This window comes from Falco naumanni, chromosome 4 (assembly GCF_017639655.2).
Source record: "Falco naumanni isolate bFalNau1 chromosome 4, bFalNau1.pat, whole genome shotgun sequence".
In the NCBI taxonomy this organism is placed as follows: Eukaryota; Metazoa; Chordata; class Aves; order Falconiformes; family Falconidae; genus Falco; species Falco naumanni.
Genome location: NC_054057.1, coordinates 96,352,250 through 96,375,721, shown reverse-complemented (window position 1 = coordinate 96,375,721; position 23,472 = coordinate 96,352,250). Strand labels below are relative to the sequence as shown.

The window sequence follows — 23,472 nt, the reverse complement described above, 5'->3', positions numbered from 1 at the left end:
AACCCTTGCCTGCAAATTCCTCTGAAACTCCTGGGGAAAGCCAGAAACCCTTTCCAGTGTAACAGCAAACAGATCACCAGCTAAATTAGCTCTAAAGGCAAATATTCCATTTTCACTGAGAGATCAGTGTGCCATAATATGAATAAAGAACAAAGACCCCTTTCATTCTGCTGACAAATACAGTATAGCATGTCACAAATCACAAGGGGAGCAGACTACACAATGGCAGCAATTTAATGGGTGTCTTTTTATTAAGAAATACATATAATAATGACAGACTATGTACACTCCCGCCCCCCCTCAAGAATTACACTGCCTAACATGGCTGGAAGTATTTAGAGATGTTACTTTTGTTGCACAGAAAACTATCTTAAGGAAGGGTACCCTCAGCCAGTGCAGCAGGATCCATACAAATGCAGAAATAGATACTTTGTTTGGGTTTATACATGTTGTACACCTCGTTTATTGCAATTCACACACAGGTTCTGCAACTCATTCACAATTGTTGTATTTCTGAAAAGCAGAAAAAATATGCCCTTTTTAACTCTCTCACTGCTGAATTTACACTGAGACAACATCTCTGACACCTGTCTGGGTGACCCAGTCTGCTCTCGGGAAATTCACTTCTCAGCCCTCACACCTGCTTAGTTTAGGGGATGTTTTGCAGAAAAAAAAGGAGCCTCCTGGCCCTGCTATGTCTTTAAGATGTGACCAGCCTCTCTGAGCCTGCCCCCCCCCCCCCCCCCTTGCTTGCCAAAGCTAGTACAGGGGACGGATGCCCAGCACCTTCCCATGTGCGCCGATTCTCATCTCCTGCTTTACTTGCAGCATATGCGGCCGTCTGAGGAGCAGCACCGTTCCTGCCCCAGATGAGTGCATCCCTTGCAAGGTCTCCTTCCTGCCCCCTCCTCGGCTGAGCCACGGCAGAACAATGCGGGGACAGACATTTAGCAACACCTGCTCTATCACATTAATATGCACAGGGATGTATTGATGGTTTTTCCTATCCAACACTAAGACTGCATTGTTCCGGACGATCCATCAGTGGCTCGCTCCCCCCGCCACGCCGGCCCCACAAGCCCCCTTCTGACATGTCCCCTTGTCTCCCAGCCCCGGCTGACGACCACATTTAGGAATGCACTTCATTAAATCGGAGCTGCCCCATTCCAACCTGCAATGCGGAGGCAGTACAAAGCAAGCGCCACGCTTCCTCCCGCATTTCTTTCAAAAGCCCCATTGTTCGGCAGGCATCTGGTCCTGATCTCAGCCTATTCGTGCCCATTGACCTTGCTTTTCGCTGCACACCCGCTCGCCAAAGGGCCTCACGTAAAGCCTGCTTGATGAATTAAAAAGCAGCACTAGCCATCTGTCCTCCCAGGCTGGGCGAAGGCTGTGCAGCTCCGCTCCGCAGCTCCCTTCCCAACCCCACAGCCTCCCCTGCCTCCCGATATAACCCGCTCTCTTCCTTACACACACAACCTGCAGCTGAGGAACCACTGGTTCGCTCAGTAAACACAAACCTAGCTTATCACATTTGCTGCTTTTCATTTCTTACGTTAGCATCCAGGAAAAAAAAAAAAAAGATGAGAGAGAATACAACAGAACATTCTCACTTGCCTGAGTCCTTCGAAATTCAAGCACAAATACAAGATTAATCCTTCCTTTGTGAGGTCTTGTCTTTAAGTCGTGGTATGTAATGATCCTCAGCACTGCAGCAGAGGGGAATAAAAAATGCAGGGATCATAAGCAGGGGGAGGACAGGGCTTACTTACATCAGGGTTTCTGCCACATGACAATAGGTTTGAGAGGGAAGAATAAGCTGGCAGCAGCAGCTGACAGTGCAAAAGGGAGAATGCAGAAGCCTGCCTTTTATATTATTGGTGACATTTCTAACACATGACAACAATTTCCATCTGTATTTAAGCTGGGAGTGTGAGGAAAAGAGCATTACATCACGACTCCTCTATTCCTAGGGGCTGTGGAATATGTAGGCCAGAGGGATTAAAAAGCACCTGTGTATGCTAGAGATCTGAAATAACACGAGGCAGATTTTTTCCCCCTCTCTTCTTTCTCCCTCACCCTTTTTATTTCTCTGTCACCTTTGCTGAGTTTGAGAATATGCCCAGGGAAGAGCAAAATGGTATTGTCCTAGTTTGCAAGGCATGAGAATGGGGGAACTATGCGAATACGTATTTCTAGCTCTGTCTCTCTCTCCATAGGAGACACAGCACTCATCTTTGCAAGCAATCAGACAGAACAGACCATCTTTCTGTTTTCTGCTGTGCTTGTCCCAAGGGCTTTGAGTTTCTCTTAAAGTACAAACTTTCATCTTCCTTTTAAATCTGCAGGGAATTTCAGTGACAGTAGCAATGATTCCCCCCCACCCTCCCCTTTCTTTCACAGTCAACGCATGCCTGTATATTTTTAAAAGTACCTGTATATTTTTAAAAGTAAACAAAGAACAGAGGCCAAAGATATTTTGGAAAAATCACTTGACTGCTTCAGAGCCAGCAGGTGTCCGTCTTGGACACTTTCCACAGATCTCGCAGGACAGGATTGCTTAGATGCAGCACTGAAATCCCAGGGGACTCCAGCCTCGAGGAAACCTGCTCCCCCGCAGCTCAAAGGCTGCTTCACTGGGGCTCGTGCAGCTCCACCAAGGCAGGCAGGGATGTGCAGATCCCCCGGACCACATGGGAGGTGCTGGTGGGATGGGCGCAGGGTGTTGTGGAGCCATCCCTGGGCACCTGCTCCCATGGACCAGGGGCTCTGGGCATGGCGGGGACAGCGCCTGCTGCTGCTGCTCTAAGAAGCAGACCTTTCGAACCACACCAGCTAACAGCCATCACTTGCAAAGCACCTCGGTACAGGTGTGGACACAGGTGACAGCTTGCAAGTTTACAGCACATGTGCGCAAAGGCCAGGCAACATAAGGAAAAAACCATCATCTATTCCACTGCCAAACCCAATAGTGCAAATACTGTGGCTGCTCTTGCTGAAGTACTTGATCCCCACCTGGGTAGGGACAAAACGCCACCAAGACAGCAAGCCTTCTATTACCTTTATAAGAGAAATGGCCACAAATGAACAGGAGATTTGCCTGATTATAAATATATAAAACAGTCTTAATTTTATGAGACAGAAATATTTTCATAAAAACACCATCTGGCCCAAGGTGCTAGCCCACTGTTTAAAAAGAAAAGATAAAAATTCTTTGCTCAAGATTCACCTTCCTGATCATTCACCAACAGCCTCATTGAGTCTTAGGCTGTTTTATGGGTACGTGTCTGGTCAGCTCACAGTCCCCATTGGAAGTCCAAAGCCTTTGATAATGATGAGTTTAGAGTACCGGTTATGCAGTAAATATGAAGACTGCAATATGAAAATAAATAACTGCTAATTCCTTACCTCTCCTCTTCATGTCCACAAAATAAAACAATTTGCACAAAGCACACAAACTCTTTTACTAAGATGATACTTCAGTGAGGCAGCATCTAAATGGGACATTCCAGAAAAAAGCCTCTTTATTAAAACAAGAAATGGAGCATTTAACCTTACATTTATTCAGAGATGCAGCTCCTCAATCATTTATGAAAACTCTTTCATAAGATTTAGAAGAGGGGAAAAGGAAACAATGAAATGACTTATTTTTAATCTGGGGTTTAAAGACTTTTTCTCCTTCCAAAAAAAAAGTCCCCCACACAAAGAAATTCAATGCAAACCTCTGTTTCTGTATCATGAAAGCCCCTTCAAGCACCAGGGTAATCAATTTCTCAGAGCTTGTGTGGTCTACAGCAAAAGCCAAAGAAGGTATTTAAGTTTATACAGCCTTCAGCATTTTGATGGCTTGCTTTTGAAATACGACATGTTTAAATTTTATATCTTTTTACAGTTAGTTACGTCTTAGAGAAAATGGTCGCTGCTGTCAGTAGAAAAAATAGAAAAAAAGGAGAACAAATGAATTGCAACCTGTTTTTGAGCTGTTTTCCCATTCTAAAATCATAGTAGTTCAAAGTTTCACGAAGAAAACTATTACAATTGTAATTACAGCTCCCTTCATTATATTATACCCAGTCTTCTTTTAGTACCAAACACTCCGGCTCATTGTAACAAAGAAAAAACGTTAAATAGGAGTGGTGCTGCAATGCCAAACACCACCAGATAGGCACCCACACAAATTTACAGGAACTGTAAGGGAAATACTTTGTCAGATGTGAGAGAACTCTACCTTTTCTTGAGCAGGAAGTCAAAGGCAAACCATAAATCACTTCAGGATGGGGAAAGGAGTCTTTGTCCTTATGGTAACCCCAACTTCGCACCATGAAAGAAGACCATCTTGAGACAAGATTTTACAGCTGGGATTTAACTCACAGGGTGGAAAAAGTGTGAGATAGAGCACTCTTGTAGGTAGGAGCAAACTTCTCCAACAGACTTCTCGATCTTTCATCAGTACATTTTGGATCCAATTCACTTACCATGTGGGAACAGCAAATGGGGAACAAACTGTGAATTCAAATAACTGTAAACTCAGCAAGATGTGGAAATAAAACACAGATGGTGCACTTCAGATTAAGGGTCAGCATTTCAGCGTCGCTTTCCACTTTTACATTGTGATAGGTGATGTATAACAACCACCACCTCCTCCTCGAGACAGTGCTCTAATTAAACCTTGACTCACTAGGAAAACAAGGAGGCAAGTGATACCTCCACAGAAGCCTCCCTGCCAGTCAAGAGGAGCTAAGGTTACTTTGTTAAGCTGCGGCTCATGGTTTTGCCGCTTGAGGATTAACTTTGGGAGAGGAAGTTGTCTCCGCTGGACAGACAGAGCTGAAAAAAGTTTCTACAGCTTTTTGGGCTCCCAGGCGCAGTGCAGCAGGGCTGCTTTGCCTGGCAGGGCTGCGCCCAGCACCCGTCACAGCCCCTGCCACAGCAACCCCTGGTCCTCTCTTCACCATCTACATTTCCAGCAAGACTGTGCACAGGCTGCTCTGAAACCCATTTGCAAAAGCCAAGAACGCAACCACTGCTTACCAGCGCTACCCTGTACCGGTCCTTATAAAGTACCCAGTACTAAAACACCCCTGGAGCTTTCACCATGGTTGCCTGAACATTGGGTTCATTTGATTCTCTAAAACCAATTTTGTCCTAAATCTTGGGAATGGAATTCAGGATGACTTTATTCTTGCTGTGAAGTGTTAATTGCATGCCCAGGGCCCTCCAGGAAAGGGTCTGCTTGTAAGCACAGGTTCAAAGAAAAAATAAAGGAGTAAGTACAGATTAGATGACAGAAGAACTATAAATCTAAAGGAGCTTGAAACGCCAGACAGAGAGGAGCAGTAGCAATTGTAAGGTGACTATTACCTTCAAAATATGCTGGAGGTTGTTTATCAGATTAGAGTTAATGAGGGAGAAATCTAATAGTACTATAATATTAAATTTACCATTTTAATGGTATCATCAATGTTCTATAATGTGGGCAATTTACAGAATGTCTGTCAATGTGATTCTCCAGTGTGGTTACTTACACAGGAGCAGCACTATCACATCTCATCCGCTGTTCTCTCCTAGAAAACACTGGGTGTTTTGCAGAGAATTGCAAAAAAAAAAAAAAAAAAAAAAAAAAAAAAAAAAAAAAAAAAGGAAGGCTAAGTGAGATAGCAAAATACATATTTCAAATTATGGGAATGCAAAAATGGGAAAGATATTTATGAACATAATGGGATGTTTACATTCCTGAAAGAACTAGGTCCAGCTCTGCCTCACCGTTGAGTCCAGCCTTCCCACTTCTGCACTGTCATTTAGTGTCCTGCTGGGTTTTCCTCAACTATCTTGCACATCTTGTAATGCTTGCTGCTTTTCTCAAAGCCTTACATACCTGGATTCAGAGAGTTAAAAATAACCTCTCTATTCAAGGACATTTTCAGCTCTCATGTATTAGGCTCCTCTGAACAAAACAAAACACCAAAAAACCCACACCCTAGGAAAACCAAAAGTGAAAATGGCAGCAAGGACTCAGAAACTAACAGGTATATGAAGAGTCAAAATACTCAGCTTCAAGTTTTTGATTACTAATTCAAGACTTGTGAACAGTGAGAGACGGTAATTCTGCGTTTATAAATATCCATATCCTTATGTATTCAAGGAAGTGTTTGCTAAAAGCAGCAGCTTCTTAATTTGGAGTTCCTCCTGCCTCTGTCACCTGCCCCAGCCCCTCAGTTCTGAGGTTCACCAGTTAAAATCCCTAATACAACAAAGGTTACCTGCACATTTGTAGCATATGACCATCTCCTTTTTTGGTAGAAAAAGAATCCACACTGTAGTGGTAGTATTTGAATTGCCATGATGGTCTGCACTAAAAATGAAGTATTATCAATTTATCTAATAAGCAATACTGCTTCTTCCTACAGACCTCCTTTTACCAACATCAACATTTTTTGACTGTTTTTCCCCCAGTAAACAAAGTGTTAAACCTGCAGTTTAAAGTAAAATAGCAGGTAGTGAATGAATGATGAAGTATGAAATATAATTCAATGGCAGATGATGCTTCCAAGGGTCTTTGATGTTTTTCTCCATCTTCAGCTCCAAAAAGACCCTGCAAGTAAAACTGTTAGATCACTATCATCTGATTACTCTGTGATATACGTCTCATTTTAAAGATACATTAGCCTTTCAAAGAGCCATTTATTAAACATTTCCATTTAAATAATAATTTTCACAATCCTCAGTGAAACAGATGTATTCCCTCTTAAATCACTAATTAAGAGCACCCTGGGACATTACAAAGCTCTTTAAAAGGAATTCAGGGAACTAGTGTCCCCCTTAAACAAATCTGTTCTGGCAATGACCCAGGAATCTTGACTTCATAACTCAAAGCTCTAATTATTCAAGAGGACATTATAAAAAAAGGATACATCTAGACCATTATGACTAATAGGAAAGATTTATTTCTCCTTCAACAGAGGCAGAACTAGAAATATTTGTTCTATATTTTTCTCCCTTCTTATTCACTGGGGTTGGGGGGGAGGAAAATCAATGAAGATTAATTTACAGAGTTATTCCCATTAAAGGTATTGGGTATGACTCTCCCCAACGAAAAACAGCTAGCAGAATCTAAACAGCTTTGTAAATGATTACACGGCTAATCTCCTCTCTGCTGAAATAAAGAGAGAAAGGATTTAGAGGACAGCATGCTTTATGTGAAGAAGCATGCTAATGTTAAAAAATAAGACAATTGTTTGAAGATGAAATGTAGCAAGTCCACATCCCCACCAAACCCTCAGGAGCTTGCATCTGCCATTGCCCTCCTGGGCTCAGAGACTGTCACAGCTGCAATATATGTGACTGGGAATCACACGAGTGTTTCCTCCTCTGAAACATCACCGTTTCTGCTGCTGCTAAATTGCAGGTGCCGCACTGGACCACAGTAACATCATATAAACAGGATTTTCAGGTGTCCTCCTTTAAGTACTGACAACTTTGATGAAAGAAGCACAGGACTTTTGTAGCTGTGAAGCCACCATTCAATCACAACATACCTAATCAGAGTGATGGGTGCTTTCTAGAGGGAGTTAGTCACGAAATACCAAATATGAATCCCAAACACAAATGTGAGTGGAAAAACAAGTTAAAGAATAGCTACACATCTAATTTTTCCTCATTTAAAACTGTTCTTTTTGCCTGGAACACTCATTCTCTTGGCTTGTAACATAATCAATACACTGTAAACCTTGAACAGATATATGGTGGTAGTTGAAAAGAAATCATGCCACGTCGATGAAATCAAAAGCTGGGACACTGCAGACATCACAAAAGATGTAATCAGGACCCTGGGACATCATATGAAAAACTATGGCAGGACAGAGCCAGTTTTGAAGTAAATAATGTGGGGTAATTAATCTCCACCCCTTCAACCTCCAAACATCAGGACCTGCTCTCAGCTCTGATTTACTCTCTGCTTTCCCAGAGACTCATAACCTTATAAACCTTTACATTTTAAAACACATGCACAGACATTGCTTGCACTACCCAAATACCCACTTGCAGATGCTTTGCTGTAGTACAAAGCAACTGCACTGGAGAAAAAAAAAATATGCAAAATTAAGTACACTGGGGACTAACAAAGAAAACAAAGAAAACTAGCCATGTAATCTCTTCCCACACTTCTTACCCAAATCTCCTTTGGCAAATGGCATGGGAGAGCCTATAAGGCTGAGCTCCTCTGCTTTGTACTGTTCTCTGGTGCCTCATGCAATTTCAACTGGGTGTACAGTGAAACACAAAAAAGCTATTCCTCACAAATGGGTAAGCAGATGGAGCAATATTTGCTACCATAAGTGCTTTTATTTCCAAATGTAAAAAAACTCCAACCACAAACACCGAAACAAAAAAAAACCAACCAAACTCAATAGTTCCACTGGCACAAAATGCACTATTGATCTGAAAGGACAGAGCAGATGGAAAAAACGTCTGAAGTCTCCTAAATTAAACAGAAATGACTGTCTATAGAAAGGAGCTAAATTACAGAAATATTGGCCCTGTTGCTCAAAACAGGGCACTTTTCTCTCTTAAAAGTGAAAACACATCTGGTTCACTAATACGTGAAGTAATTATATCCCTGAAAACTGCAGGGGACTCTGCTACAATTCTGCACTCTCTGGAACACAGCAACAGGGATTTTGTAAACCCACTGACTGTAGGCAGGATACAGTCTCTGCTGAAAATACAGGAAAAATTAAGTATGTGTACATTAGCTAGCACAGAAAATACGCCTCATATTCTTCTGAGCTAGATTAACTCACAAGCACCGGTACTTGAGAAAAATTAGCTTTACATACCGCTGGTACCTGTATGTTGCATCCTAGTGATAAGAACAGTATTTTAAAAATATTTTAAACTTCTTCCTGACATAAATCTTGTGAAACAATTAAGTAGTTGTTGTGTGTTACAAAAAAGATCAGTCTGTTCTTCATCACCTTATCAGTGTGGGCCTTCAAATGAATATTTCATGGACACTGCAACTTTTTCTCATTACAAAAGCAGAATTACACCTCTAGGAAGAGAACTGAAACAAAAGGTACTTGGATAATAAATACGGCTGCAGGTCTGGAAAGCTTTTGAGAATTCAAAGAACATTTGTGTACATAAACTGATGATTTATTGCCTGTGAAGAAAAATAATGTGCACTGTCAGTGATTCTGTTTATCCTTAATAAAAATTAGTAACTAAAAATAACTCAGAAATTATGACTCAAATATCCCCACATGTAAAAACACATGCATTTGTAACATAAAGGCCTTTCTGCTCCACTTCAACAATTTTTCCCAGCATACTGACACACTATTATACTCAGTATTCTAAAGAAAAGAACCTTCTGTAAGCTGGTTTGCATATCCCTTCTATCAATTCATTCTGGAGTTCAGAAATACTTATGGGGAGCCCAGTGCCACCGGACTTTAAAAGCTATCCTGGGAAATCACTGAAGTCTGGGGGGCTCTGACAGCCGTTTCACCAGACCCCAGCCCATTTAGCCTCTAGTCCTCCGTTAGCTGCAGCTGATGGTGGTTACGGCTGTAGCAGCTTACCCAACTCCTGCAGCAACTAAACTGCCCTTTGGTCATTCAATTATCAAAGAAAACATTAAATCCAGACAATAAGGTTCAATGTGCTCTTCTACATCCACTTATTAAAGTTTGTCCTATACATACTGTGAAGTTTCCTTGTTCAATATTATTGGTTTTCCTTAGAAAGGGGACTTTTCCTTTGTACCAGCAGATCACTTGGAAATTCTCAGATTTCCCACTGACATGTGAGAGAGCTCAGGCCCGCCAGGTGCCTGGGTGTCGCTGCCTTTGTCTAAGCCTCCTTACAGATCACTTGACACTTACGCTATTGATTTTTATCCATTTCTTTCCATGTTGCTGCACACTCCCCTGTAAGACGAACCACAACAGTTAGAGCTACTGTTCTGTAATTGAAGACAGAGAAACAGATCAAACTCTGGGAAGGTGAGAGAACAGAAAGCAGAAATGAAAGCGGTAAATCTCTAAGGTTAAAATCTCCAGCCAATTAATCCCAGGGCATGTTCTTGTTTTGGAAAAGTGAATCAGTTGTTGAATGGTGACCTCCTGAGGTTTTAAACACCAATTTTGGGAAGAAGAGGGGAAAAAAAAATATTGCCACATAGTGTCTAGGCTGACATCTAAGACTTAACTCCAGGCTAACCATTACCTTGTCCCCATTTCATTCACCATCAAAAAAGACGTTGCATTTTCTGGAGTTTTGCTTCTGAAGACTACAGCCTGGCAAAGAAAGGAATTGCACAGTACTGAAATAAGATAAATGTCGAATATACATGAATAAGGAGGGGACCACTGATCTGTTATTTCAGTCATGCCTGCACCAGGTACACTGTTTTGGTAAGTAAAGGCACAATGCCAGAGCCACCATAGCTGAGCCTCTGCATGTCACACAGGACTGAAACAAGTGGAGAATCAAGTAAATGTGCCCAGAGGAAAAGAAAAAACCATGCTCTGATAAGCTTTTATGGAAATAATATAATCTCCCTGATTCTTCTCAATACACTTTGAAAAGAAAACTGCTGTCAGGTTACTGAGAATAAGCAACTAGGACAAATGGCCAGTTCTGCTTGTTTATTTTAAACAGATGCCCTCTACTATCATTTCAAAATGAGGAAGATAATCCTGTCTGTTCAGCCTTCCATGAACAGTGGTTTAGACACGCTGATGCACTATAATCTTAAAGTAGGTTGCTATCGTATATCTTTCCCAATTAACACTATTGCAGAGATATTCCAAGGTAAGGCTACTTGGAAACACCTATTTAATGGATATATTCTTACATGTACTTCCAACTAATCACATTTTCCACTAAGTAAACCTTCCTTTTTGGGGGAGTTCTGCTCCTAGAAACACTCTCTGCAACCTAAAACCTGGATGTCAGCACACTCTACATCACAGACTCTCAGCATCCCCCCAGATCGGGTGTACTGCAAGTCACATTGAGTTCTGTTAGCACAGGTGGACTCAGACATGACGCAAGGTGCCCCGACAAGATGCCTCACGTGGTTGGTAAACCTGCCCTTTTGCTCTTAAGCATTTAGGCTGTCAAAATTGAGCTGAAATGAACCAAATCCACACTAGAAATAAGCTGTGGGCAAAGGCTCTGCATCAGTCAAAGCACTTCTGGTACAGTCTTGGGCAATCAGTAATCATCAAATTGTTGCCAATTCACAGTCTACTCCAAGCTCAATGGAGCCATTAACTAGCCCACAAATAGAGCATTATTTCTGGTGATCTTCATTAGGCACATCAGAAAACAGGAAAAATGTGGTGTTTCAAAACAAAACAAGGCAAAGGGGACAGCTAGAGACTGGACCAACATCTTGCTAATCTGGATGATATATTTGAGGGTTTTCTCTAGTTCTGACAGTGGATCCTACATACTAGGAATGCCAACAGTTACTTATCTGAACATGTAAGGAGAATAACTTTGCTCAAGTTTAAGGTGCGGATTTTTCTTAAGCCAGAGACAAAAATACTACAGAAAAGAGTCTCTGCCCCAGCATGTGACGTTAACAGTGAAATGAGAGCATCAGGAAGAAAGCAAAGGAAATAATAGACAGTCTGTTCAGCTGAAATAAAAGCTAGTTCAGTGACTGAACTACACTACCTCTTTCAAAGACTTGTACGTTGCAAATGCATGGCTCCATAAGTGCTTACACACCATCCAAATATATAAATAAGGTGTCCTGCCTCTTCCTTACTCTGGCTCGGTCCTAGATTACAATGCTGAAGTTGTAAATTCCAGAGGAGAATGTTTTGGGTCTGTAAATAAACCCGTGGGTTTGGTGTGATAGAAACAGCAGAGCTCTCACAACAGTATGACAACCAAACTTGGAGGCCACCTGGAAGCTTGTCACAACTGTTGTTTACTACACATACGTGCAAAAAAAAATAAATCAGCTCAGTGGGGAACAGGGAGCTGAGGGTACAAAGCCTGAGAGGAAGCATGCTGGAGGGGCAGAGGGCACTGAGAAGCAGGGGAAGACTTCAGCTTTCAAAAATAACCATGCAGTTCATCTACTTATTTCGATAACATTTCACTTTTGGGTCCATTTCAAGACCTGATTTCTTTATGACAGCTCTCTTGTTCAGGGATGAAGTCCTCTAGTCTCAGAAAATCATCATCGTGTCACCCATTTAGGCAACACTCGTATCCCTCTTGGGAGCTGACATCATCCCACTCTTTTTACCCTCAATTGTTCATAAGAAAAAGCAAACAACCATCTCTCCTAAAGTAAAAATCTAAGTGATGCTTAAGCAATGTGTTATTGTCATACAAAATAACAAGGTCAAGACAAACTTTCTGTATCTTCTTTCCCCTCTGCTTGACCTCTAGCTTCTACAAAAGCTATACTCACGTCTTCTCTCAGTTCTGAAGCCAGCTAAGCACACAACTGGCACGCAGCTCTATGGGAAGCAGAAGCCCTCTGGGTTTTCTCACCGCCTGTACCAAACTAGTCAGAGCTGACCACGTGGGATACTTACTAGAATTTCTGGGGAAGAACTGGTTAACATCATCTTTCTCCATTTTGCATTTACTAATTATCACTTCATTTAGCCCTTATATTAGTACAACAAAAAGCAGCTGTCAGGCCAAGCATGCTCAGTCCAAGTGACCTTGTGTTCTTGTTCATGTTTACCACATAATCAGCAGGGAATTCCATTTTCAAAATACAAGACTTCATAATCCATTAGCACTAGAGATTGGTCCAGGGCTCTGGATTTACTGGTCACGTGTACCAAGGAATAAAAATATAAGTGTACAGCTAGATTAATCTCCAGACCTGTAAAGCATCCCAACCCACCGTGTATGCAGCAGTCTCATTAAATCCACATATGAATATTAGCATAATTCTTAAAAGCTACCGCTAATACCATCCCCACAGTACATGAAGAAAAAATTAAACGCTACCTGCTTTACAACTCAAAGTATGGAGGCACACAATAACTAACTCCACTCCTCAGATTTTCCGGTTGTTTCATAAATGGAGCATAAGCACTGATCTTATTAATACATCAACAAAGCGTATTTCCCCCAACTATTTCTAAAAGGCAGGAATCACTTTTACTGCTCTTAATTTTAAATCAAAAGTCTTTAGTGAGTCCAAGTAGTTTAGCTCACCATCAAGTTCAATAAATCAGAGAAAAGAATCAATGTAAAGCATTTCAAAATGTAACCTTGGTAACGCACAAAATGCTTCCACAGAACTTACGCTCATTTGCTTTATTTGCTGCTTTAGAAATTGGAATATAACACATTGGCAGAAGGACATTAGCATCACGACACTGCATCTCCTGAGCCTCACATTGCACGTGCTCTCTGAGAAGGCACTTTTCACAGTATGCTTTAAAAACCTGCAGCTTGGCAAGTTAGATGATTGAAAACTAATCGTATTTCACGTTGACAAAATGGCAAATGGAAGTGTTCAACAGAAAATAATAATCCATATTTATTCTTTATGTCTATGCACAGCACTTTAAGTGTAATTTGGTCCATGCTTTCCACTGATAAAATGAAAATAAACCTAATGGTGATATACAGTCTCTGCCATTTGAAGAATCAACATTTGTCAGTGTTACCACACAATTTTAGCTGTGGTCCTACACAGTTCTCCTGCATGCAACACTTAGACTGAAAATGGCTATTACTCTATGTGCCATTATGTGGTATTTGTTGGCAAATACAGATTTTTGAGTGGCAACATCATTATTCAGTATTTATGTAAGTCTACTATGATAAACAAGCTGTGATTCATGATGACATAAAAAACTTCAAAATATTTTGCTGTTTATCTCAATATCCTATAACTAAGATGTTTACTAATTCTTATCCAAACCTGGTCTGAAAGGCATACAATTATTTCCACAGCTCAAAGTTAAGGAGAAAAACCTTTTCTTTACAATATCCTCTCTCAGCAGCTGGAGAATGCCAGACAGAGGTCCAATGAAGTAGGATCATTCTCCACTCTTTGTACATCTGCCCAAAATGCCAAGGACTATCTCATTTTGAGTAAAGATTCTGAACTTCTATAGATTACCACCCTCCAAACTTCTCAGGTTTCCTCCTGGTGGTTTTTTTGAGTGAAAACGAGCATTTCTTTCTCAGCTTCACTAACTCTTGCCACTTATCTTCTACTTGAATCGAGGATGACCTTCCAACAGTGGCAGTTTTCTGCTACAATGGCACTCAGCCATGAAATGCTGTTCAATTTCACAAGTTAAATAAGCATCAGAAATAAAGTTCTCCCAAGGAAATAAAAATAAAAGCAGGGGTTTTTATTCATAGGTTTAAAACCAATAAAGGAACATTCACCATAATGTTGTTAATGAAGACAATTTCTAAGGGAAGCATTCACTTCACGGCTGATTTTTTAGGGTTTTTTTTCTCCAAAGTAAGCATCACAGGCTTGCATCAAACCATCAACTGTTCAATAAATGTACTCAAAAAAGCAGAGTTCAGGGATGAACTGTTTTCCTTTTCAACCCTACCTGAACCCTACCCGCTGTCACACATAGGAGTCTGCCCCCAAGCTGAAAAATGAGTCTCCCCCTGGAGCCGGGCACACCACCATGTGAAAGCTCCTCAAAAGAAAATATGAAATTCTACGACATGTAATCCACCGGGTTGATGTTTTGCTACTTACAAGGCACAGCATGGCGATAAAGGTTATCTCTAATAGTCTGCTGCAGGTCGTGATCCGGCGATCCTTTCTGAAACCTCTGGTTGAGATAATGTCTCAGGTCTTTGTTCAGTCTGCTTCCTGCAATGAAAAAAAAAGCATTTATTTATTTCTAAATGCACACAATTAACATTTCCAATTCAGGCAAATGTTAGACTTCCATTCAGAGTCCCCTAAATTATGGCATGCTGACTTTACGAGCAGAGGCTTATCTTCCTCTACAAATGGCTAATTACCAAAAATAACTCGCTGTAAACAAGAGGTCTCTCTTGTCTCGTAATGCATCTTTCTTCCTGTGGTGTTAAACAGATCATCATTCCCTTTTATCACTTATTTGTCTGAGCAAATGGAGAAAGACAGATGATGTGAAGAAAAAGAAAAATAATAAAGGTAGAGTATTGCTTCTGCAATGCATTGGAGGGTGAGCTGGGCAGACAGACAGAAGGCAAAGGCTGCTCCCGGTGGAGGTACTACTATAGCCAAACATGGCACCAAATCAGACAAGTGCTGCACTTTGCACTGGTATCTACACTCCAGCACACAGCAGGAGTTACAAAAGAATTGATTGAAGGAGTTAAGAGCACCAAAAGCCCTCAAAAACAACAGAATAATACCCAACCCTTTTCACTTAACTCTATTTATTTACCCATTCAGTTTTGAACACTTCCAGAAGTGGGTGAGAATAAAGATAAATCAGTTGAAAACAAAACAAAACCAAACACATAAACAAAAAGAAAAGAAAAGACAATGAAAAAGAAAGAGTTGTTAACGACTAATGCTAGTTGCTGAACACCAACATGTTCTCGTAGGAGAACATATGAACTGGAGTAACTTAACGAAGTCTTTTCCCAGAAATTAATTGTTTCCAAGTCTGCAACAACATTGACATTAATTTGATTGAAAAACAAAAACAACCCCACGAGAACATACAGAGAACAGGATAGAAACTCTTCTGTTCTAATAAGAAAAGAAAAAAAAAACAACACTGGAAAAGCTTCAGAGAAACGCAACTAGGATGATCAAAGTGTGGAGCAACTGCCATGCAAGGACCAAGGGAGCAGGTTGGGATGCTGCACCTGGTGTGGACATCGGTCTCCAACATGCCCAGAGGGCAGGCGGGGACTGCCTGCTCCCTGCTCTCTAACACAAGGACTAGGAGACACCAATGAAAACGAGCAGGAGATCGGTTCAAACCCACACAACAGTGGCTGTAGCTCACGGGGGCTGTGGCAGATCTTGCTGGAGAGCACTGTGGGTGCAAGAAGCTTATTGAGGAGTTTCAAGGGGAGATGGGAAAAGCGCTTGGAAGACGGACCCATGCAAGTTGCAAAAGACTGTAGGAAATCCCTTGAGCTGAAAATGAATTGATAGTGGCTGGAAGACATGGAAGATGATGTGGGGGCATGTTAAATATCTTGCTTTTTTCCTCTCCTTTGCTAGGCATCTTATTTATGGCCACAGTTGGAGCCAGAATGCTGGGCTACACCAACCTTGGGCTGAACCACGGCAGCTGTTTCTACGGGCTTTTATAATTTGCATTACGATTTTTTGGATTGTGGATATGTAATGTAGAGATCGTCTCAATACTTGTTGACACTGAACATAGCATCACAGTTGCAGATTCCTGGCTGGAGCCTGTAGGAATCACTGCAGAGCAAATCAAGAATAATAATACTGCAATGGAGTGCAGTTGGACAGCGGATCTGGGAGGCAGAAGCAGTACCAGATGAATGGGAAAAAGAGTGCAGAGCATGAAACGAACACGGGCAGGAACAGCCTATCTGCCTAATGCAGTCCTGCAACATTTTAACAGAAATGTTGGTTTAAAACCAAAACTAAAGAAAAAAAGCCCTGTACTCTGAAATACTAAGTCAAATTCTAAAAAATAAATAGGTGATTCGTATTTAGGCTCTCCAGAGAGCTTTTTTTTTAAAAAAATTAATTTCTTATTGAAGAAAGGAAGGTGTAGGCAGTAAGACCAGCTATTAAAAGAAGGATTTTTTTAAAGACCAGGATGCTCATTACAGAAATGGCTCAAACAACAAAACCGAATTGAAGGCAGACAAAACTGGTTCAGCACACTTTCCTGAGTTAACACAGCAACACTCTTCACTCCAAAAGCAGATTATCAACCCATTTTCTAACAAATGGTCTCAGTTATTAGAGTATCAAAATGGTTTCCCACCTAGGAGGCACTTAGATGGCTTGGTACACCTGTGGGCCACAGTTTTCCAATGTCAGAGCTGATGTTACAAACTCCTGATGTTTGATTTCATACCACATTATTTTACTCCACAGGGGGAGACTAGGCGCACACACACACACACACTCTCAACAACAACAACAAAAAAATCAGCATCTGCTAAAATAATAAAGCATTTCTTTATCTTTTAACTTAACAGTCCATATTTTCTTTGCACAAGAGATAGTAAGACAAGGTGGTTTCTCATAGCAAAAAGAACAAATATGACAAACAGGTTGGAGACGACGCAAGGGCTTATTCCTGTGAAGAAATTAATGCACTTAACTGCATGTATCCTATAACATAGACTTTCTCCTGAAATATTGTGTGATTCGTGATGAAATAATTCATATCACAATAATGTCTAGAGGTGAAAAAGCTCTGCTGAGCTAGGGTCTGTTTGACCACAGAAAATATGCAATTTATTGATGATATTTGCTTTTAGTTTCCCTCTGTGCCCATTCCATCTAGCATCTCAGTCTATTACAACCCCCACTGGAAAGTTTGGTTATTTGGTTTATGCAGTAGCTGGGATTTCCCAGCTGAGTCACTGATGCACTAGCCAAGATGGCAGTTGCAAAAATAAGGGCTATAGCAATACTTCCACTCACATGATTGTCCACTCAGGGAGCTCACAGTGGTGCTCATTTCTACTGTGTTTTAAATAGGGACTAAAAAAATGAAAGAGGAGGGAAAAAAAACTCCACAACCAAATAATGCTTGCTAAGCCACATTTTTGTTGCTAAATTCCAGAAAATTCTTGATGGAAATAAAGGCTTCTTGCAACCCTGATGATCTCAGCTCAGCAGTCACCAAGAACACAGCTGTGGGCAAAAGCAGGCTTAACCCCAGGCAACACACTCAAGAGCATGGAAGAAGAAAATATGCTAACCCCATGCAGAAAGCCACCAAAAGGATCCATCCTGCAACATGTTGGATTCTTTGCCATTTGAAACATTTCACTCTATTCCGATTATCTTTTCCAAAAATTTCCTCAGATTTGAGAGGTCACCTGCTTGATAATGGCATTTTTTAGCAGATTCTAGTGCTAGACACAAATTTATAAACTTTGATAAATTCTTTTTGAACCTGAAATGTATGCACCCACAATTCCTAAGAATCTGAAATGTATGCCAGTGACATTTGAGCAACCTCCTGTGTGCAAATAGTAGCAGTGAAATTAATTCTGATCCTCAGGGGCACCCCTTGTTTGTGAATGCTCCCTCTGAAAACACTTCTCACCCTCTGATAGCTTCTGTCGGTACATCAACTGCCACCAGGCTGGGTGGAAGGGCAGGTGCTCAGAACCACCTGATTTTAGGCAAAAGTCCTCCCTTTGTAAAGTCTAATTCCACGTATAAGTTGTGCTCAAGAAAATACCTGGCACCACTTTCTGCGAAGATGGGCTGTGTTAACTAGAAATATACTACTACCTTCAAAATACTCCTTTTCTCAAGGAGATTGGGTCTTACATTGACTCTTTCGAGATCCTTTCTTTTCTTCTCTGCTAAAAGCACGTAGACAGATCCTACAGTAGTGACAATAGAGGAGGAATAAAAGATGCAACCCAGAAACAGTAGTTTCCAAAACAAGGGATACTAGATCCTAAGAGCCAGTGCTCAGCTCTTCCTTCCTGCTGGCCAGGATGTGTTGGAAAGGCATTTATTTGCACACAGAAAAATCACCCTGTTATTTCTGTAATCAAAGTAATCAAATTTAGGCTGATGTATTTAGCTTTAGAAAATCCGACACACATGGAGGCGAAAAAAAAAAAAGGTAAAAATAAGTTCCTCCCTACTAAACTCACCAAAATTCGTGTTTTAAGGTTTCAGAAGTAAAACATGTTCAAAGACTGTTTTTTGTTGTTGCCACAGTTTCCTTCCTTTTTCTTCCCCGCTGAAAAAAACCAATACCTTTACGTGAACATACAGTCAGAGAACCAACTTTCCCCTGCTTCTCTCCCTACAGTACTACTCCAAATCTGAGATATTTCTTATTATCTGAATCCCTCTTTATCTTTGAATGGAACAAAGGGCAACTCACTGAATGGCTGTTTTTTTCAATTATTCTTGATTATTATACTGCATTTTAGAGTATGTCAATAGTCCTCCCAAATCATTAGATCATAACAACAATATTTTAGCAGCAAAAACAAACCCCAAGGGGGAAACAAGACATCTCTCATAGAAAAAAAAAAATACTGACATACAGTTGTCTGAGAAACAATAAACTGTGCTTGTCAATTTTGCGTAGATAAATATGTAACCTAGATGTTTTTGTGATTAATGAAAAATATTGACTGTTTCTAAACACACTGCTTTCAAACCCACACATTTATCCTCCAACAGTTACCTAATATTAAAGTCACTAGAGAAACTATGTTTTCAATTATGCTCTGACACTTATTGCTACAATTTCCAGTTTCTACAGGGAAGAAACCTGCATACCAGATCATCTATTGCTGTCTTCACTGCATAAGAACATCCATCTCTTCAAGAGCAGTACCACCAGCGAGGCGCAGTGCAGATCTGGGGGGCTGAAAGCCTCTTGCCTTATTGACATATGGGCTTCCAATAAGGAAAGCAGACTGCATAAATGACCAAGCAAAATCTGGATTTTTTCAAGAAAAAGCTGAGCATGAATATCGGAGGGCTGACAGCACCTTCCTGCCAGCACCTTCCTGCCAGCTGGTAGATATGTCTATGCCAGAAAATATATTCTGAAGATATATTTTATACTCATGTTTTATGCATTTGGAAACTATCATTTTATATTTTATGTTTATATTAATTACTGCAGCTGTTTTGTCCCATGTACATTTTGAGATGGTCATAGATAATCCTGACAAATAGCTATACCCTGGCAGAGCCTATAGCTGCTTGTGGGAAGAGGGGTCAGGGTCAGGCCCAGGACACAACAGTTTCTGATCTATATTACACTCATATACTAGTAAATATTTTTGCTTTATCCTTCTTTGGGAAGGCTAACAATTGCTACATTCACAGCGACTGATCACATCTGAACTGGAAAAATCCATTTTCCATTGCTTAACTGCAGCAGAATCCCCCTTCTCTTGTCAGGATCTCCATTTAAAGGCGTCTTTAGCAGAGAGATGCTCTGTGGGCAGACAAAGACCATTTCAAAACAACAGGGCCATGAAGCAATGAAAGGTTAAAGGCCTTGCTAAAGGGATAAAAGTGCAATAGAGTCATCTGGATTAAGACTCTCTCTCACTGCCCTGATGTCTACATTGAGAGGGAAGGATTCAATTTTTTTTAAAGACACAAAGATTGCACATGTTGGATTTGCTGTATAAACCCCCGATTATAACATGCTGTCTTTCATCTAAAGGTCTCTATCTGAAGGTATTTAACAAACATTAGTAAGTTATCATGGTTGGACGGGTTTTATTTCTGTGCTACAAAACGAACTGCAGAAAAGGAGGGGGGAAAAAAACCCACAACCAACCAACCAACCACAAAACACACAACAAACAAAAACACAGAAACCCCCTGACTTGTTTAGAGGCATGAGCAGAGCACCTGCAGCTCACATTTGCTAAAGTGGCTAGTGGACTTGCATTCTCAGTTGCCTGGCATTACAGGCTGGGTGACCAGTCATCCTGCCTTCTCCAAGGCTGCTACTCTACCCAGCAGAGAGGCTCAACACAAAGTCATCTATAATTAGAGCTAAAATAGCTCCCCTTAATTATAATGTATTAACTTAAGCTGGTTAGAAACCCATCATCTCCCTTAAAAAACCCCAAAACCAAACCTAGGTTGTTTGTTGGTTTGTTTTTGGTTGGTTTTTGTTTTGTTTTTTTTTTTTTAAGAAATGTTAAAATATTAAATAAAGTAACTAAAGACAATTTCTCAACCTGTTGTTAAAAACTTAATAAAAAGTGGGGTGCAGACAGGGCTCCTGGGAAGCAGAAGCCACTTCTTAAAACTTTTCCGTAATAGCACTTGGCACAACAGTAGTGCCAGGGCATCACCGCTGCGTCTTGCTAATGCTTGCAATGGGTTCTCCTCAAGTTCTCACATAAAGGTGGCCATGATACTTGCACATATATTTTGTTAATGTCTGAAGAGATTCATATTCTATTTCTGGATCAATTAATATAATAGTTTCCATGGCAAGGTCCAGTAGACAGCAGCCCATCTTAGAAGACAAAATGAAGGCTGAGTGGATTTTTATCATTTAACAAGACCATGCTGGTAACCACATCATCATCAAATATTCCTAATCCCAGCAGTTGTTACACAAACGATAATAGTTTGTGCTATATCATTTGATTCTGTCCCATCCTTGTCTTCCAGCTGCTGTCCAAAAGTGATTATAAATAATGGGGCTATAAAAGCCATTCAATAATTAGAAGATTCATTGGCCATATGCCAGCAGTGACAAAAGCGAGTGATTTATGTAAGATGAGTCTGTCACATCTGCCAGATCACAGTTTCATTACGCCTGTGGCTTTAAGGTCACAGTTTAACACTGTTACAACAGCCATTTGTCATGGGGGTGCTGGGGAGAAGAGGTGAAATACATCATGGTTTTGTTTGCTTTCTTGTTTTAACTACTGAGTAAATAAGTAAATAAAGTCCAGTACCTACATTTGTTATTCCATGCCTCTCATGAGGTCAAAGACACAAGAACATATAGTAAGACAGAAAACATTCATCATGGTTGGCCAGAGTTCAATAAGATTACAAAGCAAAACCATGCAGTTTAAAAGCCTTAAGTATTCATGTGGCTTCTTAAATTCAATATAATCTAAGTGTGTTCTATCTTCCAGCCACCCATGAAATGAAGGCACCTTGTAAATGCGTAACATGTTGGTAAATTAATTGCTACCACATTTTACTAACACAAGTAAACTTAAAAACCTTTTATGGCTCAGTGTGCTAAAAAGATATTTAAACATTGTCATGGGAATTCAGCTTAACAATTAACATGGCTCAGCAGACACCCAATTTGATTCCAATTCTATTTTCTCCTCTTTTTTCCTCTACTAAAAACAAACAAACAACAGCAATGAACTTTTTTACTGCTGGGTAAAAACCAGTCCCATAAGTCCAGATGTTTGGATGTTCCCCATAAATGCTTCAATAGCCTCATCTGTTATTGTCAATGATTGCTTCCATACCAGTTTGGACAGTCTCTGTTGACAAAAACTACTGGTCTGAGGGTATAAACTCTATCTTTGTTTGAAATGCTATATCCAGTTCCAATCAGTATATTACTTTAATTCACACCAGCCTGCAATAGCTGGACTACAGATAGACGAACTGCTCAGATCACAGCCTAGATGTTTCCAGTATTCTAACAAATCCATACCACAACCAAAGCAAAATGACTGCCCATCCTTTACAGACCTTCCTGAAGTAAAACGTAAAATACTTTCCAATTTTTATGCTTTAAAACCTACTCCGAACAACAAAGCCACATCCATTGCAATATCCTTCCAGTGGAAGGAAATTATGATAAGCTGGAGGGTTATGCTATAAAGAACTGCACAAAGTTACAGGATGAACTACCTACACAGCAATAAAACTCAACTTTGATGGAGCATGGTTAAGACTTCAGCAGCAGCCTAGCTGCTGAATCAGCAGAGAGCACTTCAGTGCAGCTACTAATTCCTGTCTGGAGAATGAATAACACTTGTTACTTTATTACTAACAGAACTTCTTAAAATATTATTTTAGGTGTAAGCTGTGAATCTGAAGGAGAGGTATTCACTCAAAACTTTCAGGTCGTGTACAGAATCAGGAGCAGGCAAGAGCTTTCTTGGCACAGTACCTTTTGGTATCGCTCTCAATCTGCATGGGTGAATGAACCAGCACTGAAGTGGTAACTCAGCATTTGCTGCTACAGAATTGCACTTAACAGATCATAAATCCCAAGTGAAGCTATTCTGTGAGCACCTAACCTAATCTACTGTATTCTCAGGGTGCTCCACCTTATTTTCTGTGCATTAATAGTCATTCATATTTTTACTGTAAATTTAAACAAATAGTCTTTCAGCTGAGAAATGCCAAAAAAAAATCCAAAGAGCTCAAGCTTGGAGGTTGGAAAGAAAAAATATTATCATTTATACTTGAAAATTTTCAACACTTGTGACAAATACCCTTCTGTTGCTCTCTGCTGAATCCAGACCAGCAATACCAACAAACAAACCAGAAAGCCCAGCCTTTTTGCCCCTTTGGCCTCTTGACAATTCTGGTGCCCTCAAGTTTCATCCTTGAATTCTTCTCAAAGCTCCTATAGAAGAAACGTTCCTTCAGCCTCCAACATCTATGCAGCTCAGCACAACTGTGACCTGGGAGAGCGGGAGGCCACTCAGCCATGATGGCATCCCAGCAAAAGGAGCATGGCCTGTCACGGAAAAGTGTCTGCCAGAAAGCTGTTGATTACTGTCATGTCCTAAACAAAGTTTGACAGCAGAATGTTCTATAGGTCTGGCTAATAC

At 40.6% G+C, this 23,472-nt stretch overlaps 1 protein-coding gene across 21 annotated transcripts in view; it reads right to left on the bottom strand.

Annotated features, from left to right (window-relative positions):
* The window catches only part of MAGI1 (membrane associated guanylate kinase, WW and PDZ domain containing 1), a 355,911-nt gene that overhangs the window by 159,966 nt on the left and 172,473 nt on the right, over positions 1–23,472 (bottom strand). For all 21 annotated transcript variants that reach the window (XM_040593740.1, XM_040593748.1, XM_040593741.1 and 18 more), the window contains exon 2: positions 14,726–14,842. In XM_040593740.1, the coding sequence (XP_040449674.1) occupies positions 14,726–14,842 (117 nt within the window). The remainder of the gene's footprint in view (positions 1–14,725; positions 14,843–23,472) is intronic.